At 18.6% G+C, this 24,158-nt stretch overlaps 4 protein-coding genes and 2 pseudogenes across 6 annotated transcripts; 1 reads left to right on the top strand and 5 right to left on the bottom strand.

Moving 5' to 3' along the window:
* Positions 1-185: 185 nt before the first annotated feature.
* On the bottom strand, positions 186-1,057 carry PmUG01_00025200 (annotated as a pseudogene). The gene is given in 2 exon segments: positions 186-965; positions 980-1,057. Coding segments are annotated over 2 exon segments (858 nt in total).
* Positions 1,058-6,554: 5,497 nt separating this feature from the next.
* On the top strand, positions 6,555-7,392 carry PmUG01_00025100 (Plasmodium exported protein, unknown function; the record flags this gene model as incomplete). Its single annotated transcript, XM_029007210.1, has 2 exons — positions 6,555-6,623; positions 6,757-7,392. 2 exons carry the CDS (start codon positions 6,555-6,557, stop codon positions 7,390-7,392), a joined length of 705 nt encoding a protein of 234 aa, XP_028859317.1.
* Positions 7,393-8,404: 1,012 nt separating this feature from the next.
* On the bottom strand, positions 8,405-9,038 carry PmUG01_00025000 (annotated as a pseudogene). The gene is given in 2 exon segments: positions 8,405-8,677; positions 8,691-9,038. Coding segments are annotated over 2 exon segments (621 nt in total).
* A 4,248-nt stretch (positions 9,039-13,286) lies between these two features.
* PmUG01_00024900 (fam-l protein) lies at positions 13,287-14,272 on the bottom strand (the record flags this gene model as incomplete). The annotated part of the gene is made up of 2 exons (XM_029007199.1): positions 13,287-14,057; positions 14,186-14,272. 2 exons carry the CDS (start codon positions 14,270-14,272, stop codon positions 13,287-13,289), a joined length of 858 nt encoding a protein of 285 aa, XP_028859316.1.
* Positions 14,273-17,304: 3,032 nt separating this feature from the next.
* On the bottom strand, positions 17,305-18,201 carry PmUG01_00024800 (fam-m protein; the record flags this gene model as incomplete). Its single annotated transcript, XM_029007188.1, has 2 exons — positions 17,305-17,949; positions 18,118-18,201. 2 exons carry the CDS (start codon positions 18,199-18,201, stop codon positions 17,305-17,307), a joined length of 729 nt encoding a protein of 242 aa, XP_028859315.1.
* Positions 18,202-22,006: 3,805 nt separating this feature from the next.
* Positions 22,007-23,296, bottom strand: PmUG01_00024700 (PIR protein; the record flags this gene model as incomplete). The annotated part of the gene is made up of 3 exons (XM_029007177.1): positions 22,007-22,150; positions 22,261-23,127; positions 23,285-23,296. 3 exons carry the CDS (start codon positions 23,294-23,296, stop codon positions 22,007-22,009), a joined length of 1,023 nt encoding a protein of 340 aa, XP_028859314.1.
* Positions 23,297-24,158: the final 862 nt, after the last annotated feature.

Here is a 24,158-nt window from a genome sequence, read left to right as displayed (position 1 = left end):
TTAAAACATATTAATTTGCAAAAAAAACTAAGTCATAATTTCTTACTTTGTTTACCAAAAAGATCACGAGAATCTGTGTACAAAAATAAAAAAATAATAAACTGTAGGAACTTTTAGTAAGCATATAACTAAATATGTTACTCTTATTATTCCACACTAGAAATGATTTTATAAAAAGAGACATATTATTTACTACATATTTTACTTTTTCCTAACTTAATTTTTTCATATTTCTTAACGTTTTTATGATAATGAAAAACTCACTATATAATTGTGATACCTAATATAACGAACGGTACCATATATATTAAAATACGGAACACTTGACCTAATATGCACGCATCAGTAAGTGTTCTACCACTGCACAACGTACATGTTGTCCAAGAATCCAAAATTTCCGAGTACTTCCAAAAATCAGTTATCTTTTTCAACACACTTACAAATGTATATAATGCTCCCTCACTCTCATTTACTAATTTTTCTAAATGAGATTTTTTCAAACCCAAGTAAGACAATAAACAATCTTTACCTGACTATACTAATGCTAATTCTACTATGAATACTATCAAGAAAAACAAAAACATCAAGAAAGGTAAAAGAACCTGTAGTCCGCACTTTTTAAATATTATTTTTTCATAAATCCTATCACTCACTGCTTTGTTATTTTTAAGAAAATTCATATAGTCTAGTTCTTTAAATATTTTTTTCTCTAAATTAGTATATTATTTTGTTTCAAATATGCAATATTTATTTTTCGTAGCCTTTTTGTTCTCACTAGCATAATTTAATGTATTTCTATACGTTTGTTTTTTCTTTTTCATAATGCCTTTTTTATTATAATATATAACTTTTTTTTCGCACGCTTCATTATGTGGTATATCTTCTATAAAAACTCTAATAAAAGGATCATTATATCTCTTGCATTCTGCTAATAATCTACAATTTCTTATACCTAATTTTCTAATAGGATGCATTTATTCCTATAGTATATATTATACATACACTGAAAAAATGAAGATAACATGTGTAATTTAAAGATAAATGATATCATCATAAAAAAATATTATTAACAAACATAAAAAATCAAATATAGGAATGTGTAAAATATGGTTAAATAATATTATTATACCAAATCATTGTTAAAATGGTATATCCAAGTTGAAAGGATAAACACAAAAATTTTAATAAATAAAAGTATCGTAATATTTTGTTTCTTGTTGTATAATCTTAATAATGTAATATATTAATTATATAATCAGTTAGAAATAATAAAATACACTGTTAATGACAAATAACAATATAATTATTTATTTAACTTTTTTCTATTTACATAAAAATGAAATAAAATATATATAACACTAGTTTTTTTACAACGAATTGACTGAAAATTAACTTTGGAAAAATAATGTAAAATATTTATCTTAATGTTATATACGAAAAACTAAAATTTACTAAAATAATATAAATTGAAATATTGAAAAATATTCAAAATACATTATTTATTTATTTAATATAACAAATTAATTAAATAACTTGTTTTTTGATTACTTTTATAATAAAATATATATATATATATCATTTTTTAATTTTTTGATGTATTTCATTGTTATAGTATAGAGAATTGAAATAAGACACTGCTATGCATATTAATAACATAATTTCTAATATTAAAAATGTTTTCTTATTAATACTTATAATATTATATACATTATACTTGGAAAAAAATTTTATAGCTAATATAATATTGATTATTATAACAGTATTATAATATTAATAATAACTGTAGAAAATAATACTACTTGTAATTATATGTATTATATTATTTATAGCATTTACATTAGTTAGTACATAGGCATTTTCATTCCTATATTATCTTTTATATATTTCAAAAAACTTTTTACTAATATACTACATATCATAAGTAAAAATAAATGTTTCAAGTGTATAGAAAGAGTGATTTTTTATTTTTCTATAATTATTCTTGATAATTATAATTTTTATTAAAGTTTAAATTATATCATTATTTCTAAAAGTAATGCTTGTAAGTGAATGTATCTAATTACTACTACTTTTAATTAAATGTATATATATATATAAGCATTAAAAAATAAAAAAATCATAACTTTTATAATATGTGCAAATATCAGAATAACCTAAATTAGAAAATAGGTTTATATAATTTTATGAACAATAAAAATAAAAGAAATTATTGTTTCATTCATTTACTTCAGTATACATATTATAGCAATATTTATAAAATATAATTAAATCAAAATTACTTATATAAAAAAATAAATTAATAAATAATGGTATCCTACTACTTAATGGAAAAGAAGAGTACTACACAAAATTAATAATTCCATACTTTTAATTACTACTAAAATTAAATTAACATGTATATATATTGACTTTTTCTTAGAAATAATCCGAGAACTGACTTTTGAAAAATAAATTAAAAATTAATATTATACTTATGCATTACATATGAAATAAATTCTTATTTTTTCCTATATATTTTTTTTTATTTTTATATCCAATAAAAATATTCGCGGCATTTTAAATTAATTACTCATATTTATCCAAATATACGTATCATATATAAATGATTTAAGCTTATTCTCGATATATTTAAGTTGTTACTAAATAAATATATATATAATAAATGATTATTATTATTAAATGCATACATATATATAAATATAACATCATTTACGCAGTTTAAAAAAATATTATATAAAACAAATAGGAAGATAATATATCAGAATATATTAAAATTTTATAATTCACATCAATCATCTTACGGTATATCAAAACATTTAAGTATATCTTGGTGATTTTATAATGGTTACATATTTTCTGAATATACATCCACGGTGTATTATTAGTAAGAGTACTATATATTGTTTTAAACTATGTAATAAATAACTTTTTGCTGAAATATATTACGCATAAAAATAAAGCTAACTCTTCTTTTTGATGACATCCTATTTTACTGTTTTAGTAAAGTTATGTAAATGTTACATGGCATATACTAGCAAAAATTAAAACTTTATAAGGTGTCTTTTTGAAACAAAGAGAAGGGATTAATAATATCAAAAGTGATTCAGCAAGTAATATTTGTAAATCGCATAAATGTATTTTATTATAAATATTTTAATTAAATTTTGGTCTTTTTTATTTTCATCTTTATAGCACGGTATATCCAATGCACAATTCTAAAAATATATTTGCTGAAGGATTTTAAAGTATAACTTATTTTTTCAGTAATAAATCTATTCCTATTTACAGCACTTAATTTGTGTTTTAATTTTTTATATTTTTATTTAATTTTTTCCTTATATCTTTTAATTTAACTAGTCCTATATTCTTTAAATTATTATTTTATATAATCTTTTCTAATGTAGATTTATTTTTCCTATTTATTTTTTTTTTTCCTTTTCTTCGTTTTCTCTATTTCCATATTAAATATATTCAGATGTCTGCTTTTTCAAAATTGCATTTTTTGCTTCATTTCCCCTCATGAATTTTTCTATTAATATAATATTTTTGTAATCTATTCAAAAGTTCCTTTTGTTCCTCTAGTTTATAATTTTTCTAATTGGGAAATAAAAATAAGACTTAAAAATATATTTTATAAATTCATAATGTGTTTTACCTTATAATAAGAAGATTCTTCTTACAAAAATTAAGCAAAAAACAGCAAAAAAAAAAAAAAATAATAAACAAAAAGAAAAAAACAAAGTATGAATATGTTAATTATACTGTGTCATATTATTATTACAGTGACAACTTCATATACAATAAACAAATTAATAAATTTTTATGATGAGAAAGAACTTAATTTTTTTTTTCGTGACATTTTTCCATATTACACATAAATTTAGTATAAAAGAAACTGTTCATTATTATGATCATAATTCTATTTAATTAAGAGTCTTTATTTAAACTCTTCTAACATTTTAATTTATAGATATTAATTATTTAACTATATATACATATATATATATATATATATATATGTACACATTGTGTTTTAAATGATAACATAAAGAAGAAAAATACAATAATTATATAGTAATATTTCTTTATATTTTTACTTAATATCTCTTAATATATTTTTAATATAATCTATATAAATTAGTGTAGGAACCAATCCAAAATTTACTAGAAAGTTTATTTTTTATAATACATAATTTCTGCAATAAAAAAATTACCTTTATACATAAAAAATAAAAAACATAAATAAAAAATAACTTCAGCTAAAATTAAAATATATATATTTCAAAAATTTTATTTTCATGTCTATTTTGTTTTGTTTTATTTTTTTTCAGAATTAAACCATTATTTTTGAAATACAAGGATATCACTATTTCTACTAATATTTGATGTAATTATAGTATAATGTTATAACTCCTCTACAAACAAAATGATTAATCCATCGAAATAATACAACTAATCAACATTTTCTACTTATTTCTGGTGTAACTATTACATGGAATACTCATATTTTTAAAGAATATTTATATGATAAATAAAATTAAATTATTTAATACACATATTAATCATAACTATTTTATATATTTTAAATATCATACGATCATAATAAAAGATTTCTTTTTAGATGTCTATTTTAGAAATCAAGCATAATTGTATCCATTTTGTTATTTTCTTCTTTGTTCTATTTTATTTTACCTTTTCTTCTTTATAAATAAAGAAATACACTCACATACATAAAACTGTGAATTTTATTTTTTTTTAATATTAAACTAATTATTCTATATTTAACAAATACATAAACTTAATAAAATAATATAAAATGGTAAGCGTAGAATAATTAAAAAATTAACAATGACACTTATTCTTTTTTTTCTTTTTACTTACCACTATGCAAAGATAAGTACTTACATTATAAATTTCTTTAATAAAAAAGAATAGATATTAATTTGTTATATATAATATCAAATATTTTATTCACATTTCTTTTATTAATTATATATATATATATATAAAATAAATATAAAGTAAAATGGGAAATATTCTTTTAGTTTTTTTTTTTATCGTGAACATGTCCATCAGCATCACATTACATATAATAGCACAATTCGAAATTTTATTTGTTCTTTTATTTTGAAGCCTTCTTAATTTTAACTTTATAAAATTTTATTTTTAAATTTTTTTTATAAAATATAAATATTATTTTATATACGTTATAGTAAACATATATCAAAAGCTAAAAACAAATAATAATAAATAAATAAAATATTTCATATAAATCCAAAATAAAACTCTTTCATTATACTCTTTTTTTTTTTTCTGCTAATTTTCATCTTATCTAATAAAAAATCATTATTCAAAGATTTTGTTGTAATACATTTAAACAATATGCCACTTTACCAATATTTTTAAATGTAGTCTTCGTAATGAAAAAATAAATATAGTATTAAGTCAAAACAAATAACCTTACTGAATAAAAAAAAACAACTTGAAATAAAAAAAAATAATGTACGCAAATAATACTAGTAAAATGTTAAAAATTAAAATGTATACTTTTAATAATCAAATTTTAATTTAATTGTTATTTTTTTCAATTTATAATATATTATTTATTATTGAAACTTTTATAAAATAAGGTATAATAACCACTCAAATATTATTGTTTTAATATACATTATTATAACTATATTATTGGAATTATTGATTTAAAATATAAATGTACATCATCCGCATAAATTACAGCAAGATTGAAATTATTATAATAAATAAAATTTTCATATATCTTATATAATATATATATATAACTAAGTATATGTAAAATAATAATATTTTTTATCAACTAAGCATTTAATAATTATGTTATATCAAATTATATCAAAATATAATACTATAATATATAATATAAATGTAAGTGTAATATATTATAATTTTGTTACTGCTGTATATATTTCCTCTCTTTTTTAATTAATAATTTTTATAAAAAATATTTTCAAAAATAATTACAAGATAGTAGATAATTTCTAAAAAAATTTTACAGTATATTTTTTAACAATACACCTAAATATAACTGTTCTAAGAATATTTTCTAAATATATTCTAATACATATTTTATTTTTAGAATTTTTTCTCGTATTATATCCTCATTAAAGCAATATTTTATCAATATATATTATGTATGTAAATATATAATTGTTTTTCGAAATGAAATTTTGTATGGTAAATTATAATATTAACACAATTATTTCCGTAACGTGCTCATTAAATACTTATTTATTTGTTTTATTTGAATAATATTAATTAATACTATTTTAATTATAGCTTTTAAGAAAATATTTTTTTTAATTATAACTTTTTTATTGTACTTCATTAAGTACTACATTTATATTTATTTTAAAAATAAATCTAAAGAATTGTTATATCGACAAAATAGAAAATAGTTGAGTATAGTTCCAAGTTATTCGTGTACTTATTTATTTTTGAAAAATATTAAATATATCTAGTAAAATATTATATAATCTTTTACAACTTCAAAAATATCCATTATAAAACAAAATACTAAAATGATCATCTTTTTTATTAGAGCCTTTATTTTTTCCGGTCTAATATGGATATTCAAATATTCTGACGAGGTATCATAGTTATTATACTTAAATTTTTTCCTTTTTCTCTTTTATTTTATGTTTTTACATGAGAGGAATATTTTATTCATATAATATATAAATATACATTTTTTAAATATTTAATATGAACTTATATTTTTAGTCAAATATCTGCGATAAAACTCGGAACAATGAATTGAACAGAAATAACATAATAAATATTAAATATAGCAGATTGTTAAGCAGTGAAATAAGAGCATCGCTGGAAGATAAACATAAATGTTTAAAAGAAAAAATATATGATTTAAAAGAAAAAAGTACTGCATCATTTGAAAAAAAACCATATGCATTAAAGCAAATTAACCTTTTTCAAGAAGAAGATAATGAATCAATATACAATGATAATACGTATCAAGAAGAATTGAATTATTTTATGCCACGTATAAAACCTCAAAAACTTGGAGCTTCTAACGTTAAGCATAATTTAAAAGAAAAATCTTCTACATTAAAACATTATAATAATATTCAGAACAATAAAAACCTACACAAATCTTTAAAAAAGTTATACTCAGAGAATGATTCATCTTTAGACAACATCAGCTCAAGTAATAAACGTAATTGTATTATTAAGAAAGATAAAATTAATTTTAGTATAAAACATGATCATAAACATCCAATAAGATCTGCAATTTCCTTTCTCCCTATTATTACTTTAGCAGTGATAATTTTTGCATTGCTGTATTTTCCGTTAATTGGGATTTTTATTTTGTATCTCTATATCCAAAAACGCCAAAAATAATTATGTCTCTTACTATTTCATATTATAATCCATTATATATTTGTATTACTAGTAAAATTGTTTTCATATTTCATTCTGCTTCCTTGGAGAATACAACTGTTTTAAATTATTATACATAAAACAATCTCATAAATTAATCTAAGTCTAATAAAAAGTGAGAAACAATTATTCATTGTAAAAATTTAATTCTATAAATTTATTTTAGCAATTTTAAAGAAAATATAATTTTATATATTCATTTGTAAAAAAATTCATGCCACCAATACAATTATCTAATGTATATGAATTTTTTATATTTTTTTGCATTTATTAATAAAAAATAGTCTTCATTTAATTTTATATTTCTTGTAATATAGGTATATATTCTGCACTTTAATTTTCAGTTTAAATTATTAAACGTTTAAAATATAATTAAAAATTTACTTTCTAGCTATATATATATATATATATAAATATATATCAATTTTGTACAATACATTCACTTTGCTTTAATAAATACAAATAAATACATATTTATTTTTAATATAAAACTTAGTATATATTTATCTTAATATATACACAAATATTCATTTTAGGCTATAATAATATAAAAAATGGGACATAAGCATTTTTCATTTAAAATATAATTTATTAGAGGATACACATGAAATTATCTTAATTTTTATATTACATAGTAATACTAACGAGAATATATATATTTTATAAAAAGATCTATTTTATTAAATAAATATATATATTAAGCAATGATATTTAATTATTCAGAAACAACAATTTATAATACGAAATGAAAATCATTAAAACTTTCAGATCCCCAAAAAGATTAATAACATAATTTATTACTTTTCATAAATACGTGATATGATATATACACATGCATCTATAAAATTATTTTACTTATAGCTATGATTACGAAGAGTGTTTATCTAAAGATATTATAGTTCTTACTTCATATTAATAAGTTACAGAAAAAGTCGTACCACTTAATATTCATTTTGTCATCTATCAACTTATATTTTTTATATTTTTTAGTATTTATTAAGATCTTAGGTATTGATATTATAATTATGATAGCTAATATAATTATAAGTAGTTTAAAAAATACTGAAAAAATATAAGGTTCGAATATAGCAGTTTTTTCTCCTATAATAATAGCTAGTATTCCTAAAAGATTATTCCGTAGAATTCATAAATTATCTAATCCTTGTAATACGGGGTATACTATTCCAAAAAAAAAAGGAAAAAAAACTAGAATTCCAAATGTATAAGTTTTAAATTTTATTTTTTTAAAAATCTATATCACGAATTATTCTATTTTGCTCTTGAAAGTCCTCATAATATTTTTTATTAACTCATTTTTTTTCAAAAAGAAAATATTTTTTATCAAACATTCACTTATTGAAATTCCTAATCTGAATACTGAATCTTTCTTTATTAAATGATTTATTAGGTTCTTTTCTTTTTTCTATTCCCCCTTTTTTATTATTACACAAATCTGCCTTTTCACATTATCCATAATTTGGTATATCTTCTTTTAATACAACAATATCTGAACATTTGCATCCTTTAAGTTCAGCTAGAAACCTATAGGTTCTTTTAATTAAATTTATATCAAGTGTATAGCACTCATCCGAAGACATGATGAACATATTCTAAAAATAGGAAAAAAGTAAATATTCCTTATTTAAGAGAATAAATAATTCTACTATAAAAAGTAATATTAATAAAAAAAAAATACCAACAATATGAATACCTCAAGTTTCCTTGTATAATATTATCATACCGTATCATTCATATAACAGCAAAACCAAATTAAAATAATAAGCCCGAAAATTTTATTTAAAAATATATTATTTCTTTGTAAATACATAACAAAATGCATAAAACATAATACATTTTACAACACATATAGATAGTAAAATTTATTTAATAAGGTATTATAAAAATTTTACCTTAACCATACTTATAAAAAATATAATTCATTTAAATAAAAAATAATTTAAATTTATTCATAATTATTCTAAATATGTTATTAAACTGTTTCATTTATTTTACTCATTAAATATAATTGTTGAGAATAAATTTCATAATAAATAAAAAAAAAAATACTTCGTTTCCTATTATTTGGAAATATTGAGTTTCTATAAATATAGAATGTATAAAATATATAAATATATATACATGTATATATATATATATATACTCCTCTAAATATTAAAACAGTTACTAATTTTTATTATTTTTTCCTATTAATAATTATAATATTATTTACATTTTATTATGAAGAATTAATTATTTTTAATAAAATACTATTTACTGTAACGATATAATAAAAGTAACAATAAACGAAAAAATAACAGAATTCTGTGTTATATTACAAAAAATTCTTTAGTTACTCCTTAGGTATATTCGAACTTTTGTAAATTATAATATAATTAAAAAATCTGTATATATTCTACTACCAAATATATAAATATATCCAAATATTAAAGTCACTTATATTATGATTTTTTTTATTTTTCTATCACAATTTTTAAAAAATAATATTTAAATTTTATTTATATCGTTATTTTAAAAAAAAAAATTTGATTCAGATATTTAGTTATTTTATTATTTTTTATTTAATCATATGCATTTATAACAAATACTAATGCAGGAGACAAAAAAACAAAAAGATGTTAAAAAGAAAGGGAAATTATATTGTCATAAAAATATTTCGTACTTTTGCATTCTGTAAAAATATATTAAATGAAATAAAATTATCAATAATATACGGGATGTAACATGTATATAACTAATGAGAACAAATAATAATATTATCTACAATATATGTGATATATTACTTTTTCTAATAAAAGCTTTAGGAATAATATTAGTTCTTATTTATCTTTTTAAACGTGAATGGCGCTAGGAATATATTTCACTAGTACCCTTTAATAAATCTACATAAATATATAAGTAAATAATATGCCATTAAAAGAACTCTTAACAACAAGAATATATTATGCCAGAATGTTCCTAAACTTTATGGGATGTAGTGCAGTGAACGATAATTATAGAAATATTATGTACACAAAAAATTACTTTAAACATCTGAAATATAAATTTATACTACTCTTCTGAAGAAGAATTATATTCTAAGCGTATAATTAAAAAATTAAAAAAGAGAAAAAATGGATAAATATGTAGAACTATTTTAAAACTGCAAAAATTAACATTACAACATTTTTATTATTTTATTGTATGTATATATATATATATATATATATATATATCATATTTATGAATACTCTTATTTCTTTTCTTCTTTGATTTCGCAAATTTTGGTAGCTTTCGTTTTTTTACTTTTGATAATTTTACTATATAAGACATATAATAAACTATTTTTAATATTTACAAAAGTATAAATATAAATTATAAAGTCTCTACAAAAAAGAAGTGAGCTACATTATAAAATTATATTAGATATCTAGTTATAAATGGGCTTTTTTATTATTAGTAACACTGATTATTTGTAAATTTTTTTTGCTTCAATTTAAACTATATATCTATACTTACCTAAATTATTTATATTTTACTTTTAATCAATGTTCAATGAGAAAAAATATAAACTTTTTTGGAAAATATTAAAATATTGCCTTATCGAGTGTATATATAATAACTTATATATGTTATCATATATATATATACTTTAATAAATTTTGCATATTTTTCATATTATGACGTTTACATATTTAATATGTTCAATTAAAAATATTTATATAAGGAATAATATTATATTTCAAAATATTATAATCATATTTACACAAGTTAAATAGTAAAATATTTACAAATTATGGAATATTCACTTTAATAATCAATTTTTATATAATTCAGTATATCGTTTATATGGTGATAGATATAATTTTTCTATGTATAACTATATGTTTTGCTTAAAATTAAAAAAAATTTTTAAAATTTCCCTTTCTTATTTCTAATATTAATTAGAGAAGGCGTAAGTAGAACATATGTTTATAGGAATTCGCATCATTAGTGAAATTCGAATAATTTTTAAAGAATTGTTTTATTATTATCAACTAGTCTAAAATGTTCTGTTAAATATGTATAAGAAATACATTAGGTAATAAAGTTCATATAGTGTTATATAAAATGTATATCTGTTCTACATTTATTTAAGTTATTCACTGCTTAGAAGATAAAATAATTAAGAAAAGACATATATATATGTATATTAAATCATTTAAACGAAAGTTATATAATAGGTATATACAAACTGAATAATTTAAATATATTTACTATTTATTCAAATATTATTAATTAATTTTGGCTTAAATATTGGAAAGCATATTTTTTATATACTCCTAAGAACTGTGCTATTCTTTTGATGCTTCACTAATAGTATATTAAATATGTTGAATATTTTATGCAGTTTTCCATGATTATCAAATTAGCAACAATAAAAGACTTATTTTTTTAATAATATGTGTTAGTTGTTTTATTGTTTAAGGAGTATCCTTATTTTTTTTAAAATTACTTTTTGGATTGAGTTATTTCTTTATCTTTTTTTAATGAGTGTAACGTATATATATTAGCATCGTTTAAATGAACGTATTAGAGAATTCTAATTATGCGAATGATTAAAGAAATATTAGTTAATCATTCTTCAAGTGTTCTAATTTCTCTATTTATCCTTATATACAGAATTTTTCATTCGAGTGTTGCATACACAAAATATTAGTTAATTAATAAGCATAATGTGATATAGTCCCTGGACCGTTTATCATTTTGCTTGTACAATATTCTATAGAATTTTAAATTTAGGATAATAGTATATACATATATATGCATTTTAAATTAATACTTTTTTGTGGATAAATATTTTACAAAATATGTATGGACGTCTATTGTGCGCTTTGTGTTCCCTCTATGGTATTAATAAGGAAAATACGTTATATATATTATTAGTGATATTCTAAAATTTTAAAAGTTAATAAACTAATAAATTTAACACTTTTGTGATGATATATATCTTTTATGATTATATAAAATGTAATAGTACGCGTCTTTTTATCATCAAATCTATTATGTATTTACAAAAGGTTATTACTCCGATTAAACTTTGAAAAAATATTTCTTAAACCTCTAACGAACTACTAAAAATTTCGCAATAGGTGAAAAGGTAAAGTTAAATAATATAAACGAAAAAATATTTAATAAAAATAATAATTTAATATATATCTATATTTTCTCTTTAAACCATTAAAAAAAAAATAAATATTTGTTAAAAGGACGTTTAAATAAATAAGTTCTATAACACATTATTAATAAACTTATGTATATAATAAATATTAAATATTTCCTTATATAATATATATGTATCAGTACAACAATATACATTCACATTTAATTGGTAAACGAAAAATGTAATACATCTTTTTTTAATGTAAATCTAATTAAACATTTATTTAAATATATCAACAAATAACCATTTTAAATTAGAAAGAGAGCAATATAAAAAAGTCATATTATAGTTAAAATATAAATTAACACAAAATGTTGATAAAATTATATAAATTATCTTTTTATATAATAATAATAACGTACAAAAACATATGCGAATTTACTGGAATACATTAATATACCCGAAGCCATTATTTACATTAAAGCTCAAACTATAATTTAAACTACAAATAGAAATATATTAAAATATTCTAATTCACAAAAAAACTAAGATAGAATTTTTTTAACTTGTTTATAAAAAATTCCCTTATCTGTATGTTCATATACAAGAATTAAGCAATTATTGATATGCTTATTATATATATTTATATATATTGTAATTATTAGTTCACATTGATTATTTTATTACAGAAAAATTATGTAACTCATTATTAATTTTATCTTTGTCTGAACTTTATTCTTTCATATTTTTTAACTTTTTTATGATAATAAACAACCCTTGATATAAGTGTTATACCTAATATTAAAAACGGTAAGCCATATATTAGGATTCTAAATAATTTTAATAATACATGCAATTCAGTGATACTATTAGACGTTTCTCCAATGCCTGTCCAAAACCATGTTGCTTCTTTCAGAGACGTATATACTGCATTCAACCACCCACTACTTCCTCCCCATTCTTTCAAAATATCCGAAAATCCTATTGCATCCCACAACCCTTTTTTTCCATCTACCGAACCCCACGATAAATCTACTATGGGCAGTGCTGATAACAAAAAGAACATTAATAAAGGTAAAACAAATAGTAGTACGCATTTCTTACGTATTATTTTTCTGTAAGACTTATTACTGATTGTTTTGTTGTTAATAAGAAAATCCATATAATCCATTTCTTTGAATATTTTTTTTTCAAAGTGAGAATAGTTTTTTGTTTCAAACATACACTTGTTTTTTTTCATATATGATTTACAGTTTCCTTTAAATTCTGATGGACTTCCATTTGAATGTTTTCTTTTTCCACTGTACCCTTCTATATGATTAGATATATCTTTTTTTTTCGTCATTCCATTATTTGTCATTTCCTCTTTTAAATCTAAAACATCTGAATATTTATCCTTTTTATATTTTGACAGTATACGATATGTTGTTCCATGAATTTTTCTACTATAAATGTAATTTTCATCGAAATATTTACTAAATATACTCTAAAAAATCCCAAAAAAATAAATGAATATCAAAAAAATAATTAATATCACACTAAAAAAAGTAATTACAAAAATAAAACAAAAAAAAACAAGAATAACACAAATATATTTAAATAATAATATCGTACCATATAAATGTAAATATAACATATCCAACTTAAAAGGGTAAACTTAGGAATTTTAATAAATAACTGTGACTTTATTTTTTTTTCCATTATATAGAACTTTAATATAGAAACACACGAATTAAGAATATAATTAACTAAATATGGTACTCTTTTAAAAATGAAATATACAATTACTTTTTATTTAATCTGTTTTTTATATTTTTTCGTAAAAACATAATGAAAACTATGTGACTATAATTTTTTTTACAACTGAGTTAATCAAATGTAAATTTAAATGTATATTATATATATTTTATCTTAACTATATGTACATAAAAATAATATTAATTAAAATGAAGTTATTTTAATTAATTAATAAATATACAAAACATGTAAATTATTAATTTAACACAGTATATTAAGTAAATATTTATTAATTATTTTCAAAACAATATAAAAAAACAATATATTTTAATTCTAAATACATCGAAATATTGAGTATATAGAGAACGTAGAGAATATAAATAATTCTTTGCTCTATATTTTAAGAGAAATATTATCGTTCTTGTTGATACGTTTCTATTAATATTTTTAACATAAGAATTATATTCTTGGAAAACTTGTTATGCCTATTAAATTATTAATTATTATAACAATATAATAATAGTAGTAACAAATTAAGAAAACTATAATCTGTACGACCTTTTCTATCATATTTCTAATATCTGATATATTAGTTAATACGTAAATTTATGCATTTCTTTTATGGACAATAATATATTTTACAAATAAAATATACAACATAGGAACTAATCCACAAAAAATACTTACATTAAACGCAAATAAGAATTTATATTTTATCGCTACTATTATTTTTTAAATGGAATAATTTTTAATTATATATTATTTATATTAACATTTCTAAATGCAAATTTTGTAAATTTAAGGATAGTATTCTATTTTTTATTTTTTAATATATATATATATTTAAGCAGTAATATATAAAAAAAAAAAAATTATTATATACATAAATAATTATAACTTTAATTAATATACTCAACACATTGTTATTTGATTTTTATTTAGAAGAGAACATTATATAATATATTAAATAGAAAATTACATTACGTAAAAGCTAGTACCTCGTAGATTATTATTATACTCATTTATTTGCATTGTTAATAGTGCGTGATTATATATATATTTTTATATATTTTCCATACATGTTCAAAAAGACATGCATGAATATCGAAATAATTATATGTATTTGTTTTTTCGTATAATCTCTAGAATTAATGTAATTATATATGTACCAAAAAATTAAACTACATTTCATTTATAAGCATACCATAATATAAATGAAAAGTATTTTTAATATGAATTTAATATGTTTTATCTAAATTTATTAATATAAATAAATACTTAAACATATGAATTTACATATATTGTAGATTCATAAAATTATAACTTTTTACTTTGTAGAACAAATTTCAATATGTATGACTGATAAAATCTTATAAATATATTTTTAAGAATTTGATTATATTTACCCATATAAGGAAAATATATATCTAAATGTGATGACTTGTACATATTTATCCTGATAAAAGAAAAAAAGTAATAATAAAACTTAAGCATTAATTTGTGAATTTATAAAGCATTACTAAGAAAATGAGATAGAAATATTAAAAAATATTTTTAATAAACTCATATATATATAAAATTAAAAATAAAAGCAATTATTAATAACATAATAATAATTATTAAAATAAGAGACAGTAGATGCTCAATATTATAGATTACAAAAACAATATTATTGCCTTATTCAAAAAATCTTTATCAATCATGTTTAAAAAATGGTACAATGAATTTAGATAAACTAGAATAGAAAAATTCAATTATATGAAAGTTTCAAAATGTGAATTCGATAATGAATGAAAATAGTATATTTTTCTCTAAATGAAATAAAAATATGTTGTATTCATAAAATTATTTAACCATTTCTGTTGAGGGATTGACGTAAACAACATATCTTTTTTTATTAGAAGTAAAAACATTTTTTTAGGATAGAAAAGAATATATATATTTTGTTTCTATACATTAACAATAGTTTAACTAATTTGTTGCAATATATTATTTTAGATATATTAAATGAAGCCTTGGGTATTTTAGAATTTTGGACAATTACTAAAGCAAAAACAATTTCAATAAATGATCTATAAATATTTGATTAATTTTAATTAATTAATCTTATCTTTTAATGATACAAACAAGCAAATGAAATATATACTATATTTATTTAAAAATTTTTAGTAACATATATATTTTAAAAATACTTACAAAATTAAATTACTTTATCGTTAATAAAAATAATAAAATAATATATTTTTTAATTTTTCATTTAATTGCAATGATTCAGGATCGTCAAGTCAACAAAAACGTATAAATAGTCCATTATTACAAAGTGTATTTTTTTTAGTATATATTTTTAATTTCATATATATACATTAAAAAAAAAAAAAAGTTACTTAAAATTATTGTTAAAATAAATATATTTTGCTCCATGCTTCTAATGATGCCAATTTTATATAATAAACATTAATTCTCTTCTTAGTAAAATATAGACATAAATATATATAAATGTATAGAAATACATACAATTCCTTTCATAAAACACAAAAGAACACATCTTTTTTTTAAGTTTAAAACCAATAATATATTTTCTTGAAAACCTTAAAAAATAATTTCAGACCAGTATATGATTTTAAATAATATGCAAAACTGCTTTTTAAAAAATTGAATTATCACCAATAAATATATTTATATTAATTGTGGCATTATTTATTATTTTTTTACAACAATCATATATTTATAAAAACATATTTTAATATACAACAATGTATATTATATTACAATGAGAATTTAAAATACAAATTTGAAAACATTAAAAAATTCAAATTCACTAAAATATAAAGAACATATTTATTTATATTTTTATATTGTGAGATATAAGGTGTACACATCTATTTATAATACTTCAAGCATTATATGTACGTTTATTAAGAATATCACTAAAAATATCATAATTTTTCATATTAAAATCTTCTCTATATAAAAATATGCATTCTCTATTATTTATGTTACTCAGACATTACCTTAATTTTTTTATATTTTTCATTATTCCTTAAAATCTTATATATCACAATTATAAGTATAACAGATAATATAATCATGAGAAAGCTAAAGAATACTATTACAGTATATTTGTCTGCATATTTTGTCAAATTATCTATAACATCATAGATAAATTCCCCTAACGAATAACTTTTAATTGTCTCCCATGTAACGTTTAAAAATGTTAATCCTGGTGATATTGGTATTCCTATTCCCAGGAATAAAAAAATAAAAAATAGAGTAAATCCAAAACCATAATTCCTAAATTTTATTTTTTTTAAATGTATATCACAAATTCTTCTCTTTTTTTCAACAAAATCATCAAAATCTTTTTTCTTTATCCATTTTTTTTGAAAATGAAAATGTTTTCCATCAAACATTCCATTATTATAATCCATAATTTCCGTGTAGTATTGCTGCTTATTTAGTAAATTTCTGTTTGATGAAATGTTTTTACCTTTGGTCATTTTTTCATTATTACATATATTTATTTTTTTGCATTTCATACTATTCGATATATCTTCTGTTAAACCTACTTTATTTGAATCCTTATCCTTTTTATATTTTACTAGTAGTCGATAATGTATTGCTTCTGATATACTATCGAGATTCTATTTCACATTCAAAGATTTGTTAAACATTATCTAAAAAAAAAGAGAAGTGTAAATATTTTCCACATATTAGAATACAGAATGTAATGATAAAAAACATCATTAATTAATATATAAAACTAAGAATATAAATAATAAAATTGTCTTTAAATGGAATAATCATAGTACATCACTGCTAAAATGATATATCGAAGCTAAAATTATAAACGCAGAAAATTTAATGCATAACATTAGCTTAATTATTTGCTCCATGTTATAGACCATTAATATTCTAATATGTTAAGAAAGAAATAAAATAATACTATTATAATATAATTCAAATTAAGAAGAATACTACATTTGTTTAAAATATTTATTTTTATTATTGCTTCTTAAACAGTTAATATAATGCAAAAAACTAAGTGGAGTTTTACATCTACAAAAAAAAAATTAAAACTTTATATGTATATTATAAAATTTTTAACTTTATATTATCAAAAAAAAAAGCAAAATTCATTTATAATAAAATATTATACATTTATAAATATTCAAAATATATAATTTTATTGATTAAAGTAATGCACTGATAAAATAATTGTTTTTATTATACTTTTTCATAATAATGTAAAAATGAACAAATAGGTTTTTTAAATATTTAGAAATATTGTGCTTATATAGAATACATAGAAGATATATAATATATATATAATACGTTTCTCTACATGTTGCAAAAATAATTACTAATTTTATTTAATCTATCCTATAAATTATTCTAATTTTATTAACATTATATTTAAAATAAAAATGTTATTATTCTTAGAAATATTAGTCTTATAAATAACAAAATAGCTTTAATAATTCATAAAAAAACTTTATATATTACGTTAATTATAACAAAGTTTAGTTACTGCTCATTTAAATAACTAATTTATAGACCATAATATAATTAAAAAAAATTATTTAATTTCGAACTAAGTAATTCTTGAAAAAATATTTTTTTTAATGGAAAATAATGACTAATTTTTTATTTTTGTAAAATAATTTTTAATAATTATTATTTTTAATTAATTTTAATTTATATGTTAATTTGTAAATGAAATGTTTCTTAATTGTTAATATTTTTTTTTTAGTTAAATAAATGTACTTAGAAGAAATTCAATGAAAAAGAAATAATAATTCTTACACAAAATATCTTAATATCAAAGTAACCTTGATTCAGTAATATGCGTGTTTAATTCTTTTATTAATATATATATATATATATCGTTAGTTATAAATTTAATTTATGATATATATTTAATTAATATTTACAAAATTAAAATAAATCAACAATTACGAAACTCCTCTAGAAATATCACAAAAGTAGGTATCGTTCAATTTACTTCTGACATATTTTATTATTTAAAATTAATCATATCCCATGTATGTTATTACTAAAATTATAAATTACACTAATATATGAGAAATCATCTTAGCAGTATTATTAATAATTAAATATAACCTTTTTATAGTCTTATTTATACTGATTAAAAATAGTAATATAATTACATAAACGTTTGCAATATTTAAAACCAACAAAAAAAATAAAATAAAATAAAATAAATGAAAGTAAATTTATTAAAATAGCAATTTTAGAATTTAGTATAACTTAAAGAAAATAACTAATAAAACAACATAGAAATAGAATAAATTACGATATGTAATAATATCGTTAAGAAATACGAAATGTTAATATATAAATTATTAAATAATATATCTCAGAAAATTATTTTATATATATATGTTTTTTATTAAAATATTATAGAGTATAGAATAAATTATTTATATCTTATTCATGCATAAATAAGTACTTCCCTTTATAAAATAGGAAATTATAACTCTTACTCAACTAATATATATGAAATTAAGGTGATTTTTTATGAAGTGTACATTCAAAAGAATAAATATTAATATACAAAGATTTTTATACATTACACTGTGTTTCATCTTGTAAGTGGCGATAACTATAAAAATATTATATATTTTATATATTATTTAAACAATATAATATTAATTTCATAATAATTGTTCTATGAAAAATTACTATTATAAAAAATAAATAATTAAAAAAAAAAAAAAAAAAAATACTTCTAAATTATATATATATTTATTTAATAATTTACAGTTATTTATATAATCTGATTGTTTTGTAACATTCGTAATATAATTTTATTGCTCAAATTTACTTTAAACTTAATTTGTTTTACCTACAGCTATTCATATTATTCAATTTTTCATTAAAGTATTTTTCTTGATATGTTTATCCTTGTTTAATATTTATACATTATTATAACAATGTTATATTATATGCGTGCTGTGATTATATATATTTTAATCATTAATAATTTTATATTTTACTCTACATAATTAAACTATTATTATATTTCTCTCCCCAATAAATGCAACAGTGGGATCATTATTTTATATAAATATTTTTGTTCTATTATACAAGTTATGATGTATTTTATTCATTAAAATTTTATTTTTTTTCTTTTTATATTTCATCATTAAATTTAATAGTGCATTCTTTAGACATATATAATATATTTTACTAATATACATTTATACTAATAGAATATATTATACATTTTTAAGAAACAACATAAATATTTATATATATATATATAATACAAGTATATATATACAACACAATATTTTTAAATTCTTTTTATCTAATAAAAGGTACCTTTATGTTTAGTAGATCTTCGTTTTATACCAAATAAAAAAATATCATGATAAGATATTTGACAATATATTCATTCGTTTCTCTTGTAATATTATAATAAGCACAATTTTTTTTACAAATAAAAATGCTTTAATTCTATTGTTCTATTGAGTTTTATAAAACTTTTTGATGATAAATATTTATTTTGTTCTTGTATAATATTTTCTAAAATGAGAAAGTATAATGAATATACAGTATATAGAAAATTTATTTATAAGTATAAATATATAATAGAAATTACTTAAATTATAATTATTATTTCTCTGCTTAAATTTTCATTATGCGTATTAAGAGATGATGATACACTTATGTGGCGTATTTAAAAAAAAACGTTGTTTTATGTATTGTTATGCATCTACATAAACTACTTCTAAAATTAAACTTTAAATTGTATATGGCCGAATTTACAATATATATAAGCATTTTCTTTATTGTTTATTATTCACTGTACTACTGGCATATAATATATGATATATTTTTCAGTATGTACTTTTTTAACGCTCTAATAACAATTAATTACATCGAAATGTTTTAATCTATCATTTATACATGTTATCCTAATATTACATTACATTATAACTTCCTTCATATTACTCCATATAAAGAGTATTTAACTTGAATAAACATAATAAATTATAATCTCTATATCGGACTTAATTTTATCTTTGATTTCACATTTGGATTATGAAAACAGTAGGTATTCAAATTTCTAACTTAATTTTTTCATTTTTTTTACTTAAAATGTTCTATATATATTAATAATTCTTTTTATATAGATAATATGCCAAATTGATATCTTATTTTATATTAAATTACAATATTATGTTCTATAGTTTTATTATAATATATTCTTCTTAGATGATTTAATTTCTGAAAGTTACTTCTTTTTTTTTTTTTTTTATTTTGTCGAATATCTGTATTATGTTCTGTCTCATTATATATATAGATTTTTACTTTTTTTATTATACAAGTAATTTATATGGTTTTTATCATTCTATAAACGAATATGTTTTTCTAAATTTTCTTGTATTATGAATTTACATTTTTAGATATGTCCTTTTTAGTTTCCTTTAATCAACCCTTATTCCAATGGCTCATAATTTTATTAAATCATTCAACAATAATATTTTTATATTAATATTTTATATCAATATATTCTTTATTATTACGATGTAATAATTTCCTATATATATTTATTTTTATTGCATATCTAATCTCACAATAAATAACTAACGTTATTCATTTTTTTATATAAATTAATATTCCAAGTAATTCTTCAACTAACCTTAAGTATATATATGTTTATCATTTGTATCATAAAGGATGATAGCGTATATGATTTCCGTTTGTGTGATAACTTTCATTCAAATGTTCTTGTATATATTCTTCATCTTCGTAATCCTCAATTATTTTTTTTTTGAATAAATGAGTATTTAACCTTGATTTAAATGGAGTAAACTAATTAGAAATTAAAAATATATAATATTTTATTATAATAATTATTAACATTTAATGAAATATATTATCACTATTAATTTACAGTATTTTTATTTTCATTTTGTATTTACTTTATACAAAATGAAAAATATAAAAATTCCGAGAAGTGGAAAAATAACTGCCATTATAACACCGGAAAACGGAACAGCATTTTTTTTATCTTCAGTAGTTAATATAGAAGTTTGTGGATGTCTTCTTACTGCAATAAATTCAGTTCTTTCTGCATTGCTTTGGCTTAACATACCCGAGGCTGCAGATGGTCCTTCTCCTTCAATTGTCATATATTGTTCTTGTTCACTAACCTCAGCTACTTCGTGTTTTACTTTACAAGATAGGGGTAAATTTTTATTTAAATACGGCTCTTTAAAATATTCAAATACTCTACAATATTCCATATTACCAGTATCAGGTGCTTCACATTTTTGTTTCCCATTAATATATAATTCATCATTTTTATTAATATAATCTTTCAAATTTTTATTGCATATATAACTATTATCATTAAGGTATCCTTTAATCGTCTTATAATTTGTAGCATAATCATACAAACTTTTCATTTTATAAAAATCTTCCTTCAAATATAAAGAATCAAATAATTTGCATTCTTTAACTGGATCATTATCGTTAAACATTTCTTTTACCTTATTAATAATATTATTGATGTCATTAACTTTATTATCTTTAATACGTAAATTAAATAAACGATCATACATCCACAATTTCACAACTATGCAACGCTCATTTGTGAATTCTCCATAAAATGACAATTCATTAAACTTCTCGATAACTCCTTTAATATTCACACAAAAACCGAAAATATCTTCGTAATCCCTCAAATCTTCATCTAATTTACCACATATAGTATCGGACAAATAGGATATTTTCCTATTTAAATTATTATAATTAAGTACAGAAGGAAGAGAAAGTCCTAGATCAACCTGAAAATTGATAAAAAAAAAAAAATAAAAATAAATGATATACATATATTTAAAATAGATAAATCCTTAATTTGAAGAAATTTGTTTTTTTGTTTTTATGTATTTTACTATAATAAAATAAAGATATATAAAACAATATTTTTTAAAAAATATGTACTTCATTTTCCATTATTAGGATTTATCTTATTTGATAAAATATATACTATGGGGACAATAATAATATTAAAGGACTAATAAGCCTTTTTGTTTAAAAAATTATAATTCATGCTTTATGTACCCTTGTTTTATTTTATTTTATTTTAATTCTTATAAATAATAGAATATTTCATGAAAAAGCATATTTCTCAATTTCAAAATATGTAAAAGTCATAAAAACATAATTATGCAATTATATAATAAAAATATTTAATAATAAAAAGAAATAATATTAATATAAAATAATTAATAATCAACACATGTTTACAAAAAATGGTGAAAAATAATTTTTTATAAATTTTATTTATATATATATTTTTCAATTCTTACTACATTTTACTTTTTTAATGTAAGTAGTCTTTTTTATAAACATACACAAAATACATGATTCCGATAGATATATGTATGTATATTCATTCATCATTTAAATTACTTATTTTATTAGAATAAGCCAATTCTTTAACATTATAAAAATGATCTTTATATTAATTTGGCAACTGTTTCTTATGTAAGTATGCGCTTTCACTATATTAATTATGGTTATATATAACTTATAATGAGGCATATATAGATGAATATAAAATTAAATTATAATTTCTTATAAATTAACGCAATTTGCTTATATAAATATCTTTCATATATATTGAAATAACGTAATTAAAAATATTTTTATAATAAGAACTAAAAAAAAGTAACATACAGTCATAACTGTATCATTAAAGTTTTTTTAAGAATAAATGATTACAATGTTCAAAACAATTTCTCAGTATCTTTCTATTTCATTTGTTTATTATACTCAACGATTATTACTATTATAATATAACTTTCCAAACATA

The sequence above is a fragment of the Plasmodium malariae genome (assembly GCF_900090045.1).
Source record: "Plasmodium malariae genome assembly, contig: PmUG01_00_9, whole genome shotgun sequence".
NCBI lineage: Eukaryota > Apicomplexa > Aconoidasida > Haemosporida > Plasmodiidae > Plasmodium > Plasmodium malariae.
The sequence above is the reverse complement of the archived record's forward strand: the minus strand, read 5'-3'. Positions and strand labels throughout refer to the sequence as shown.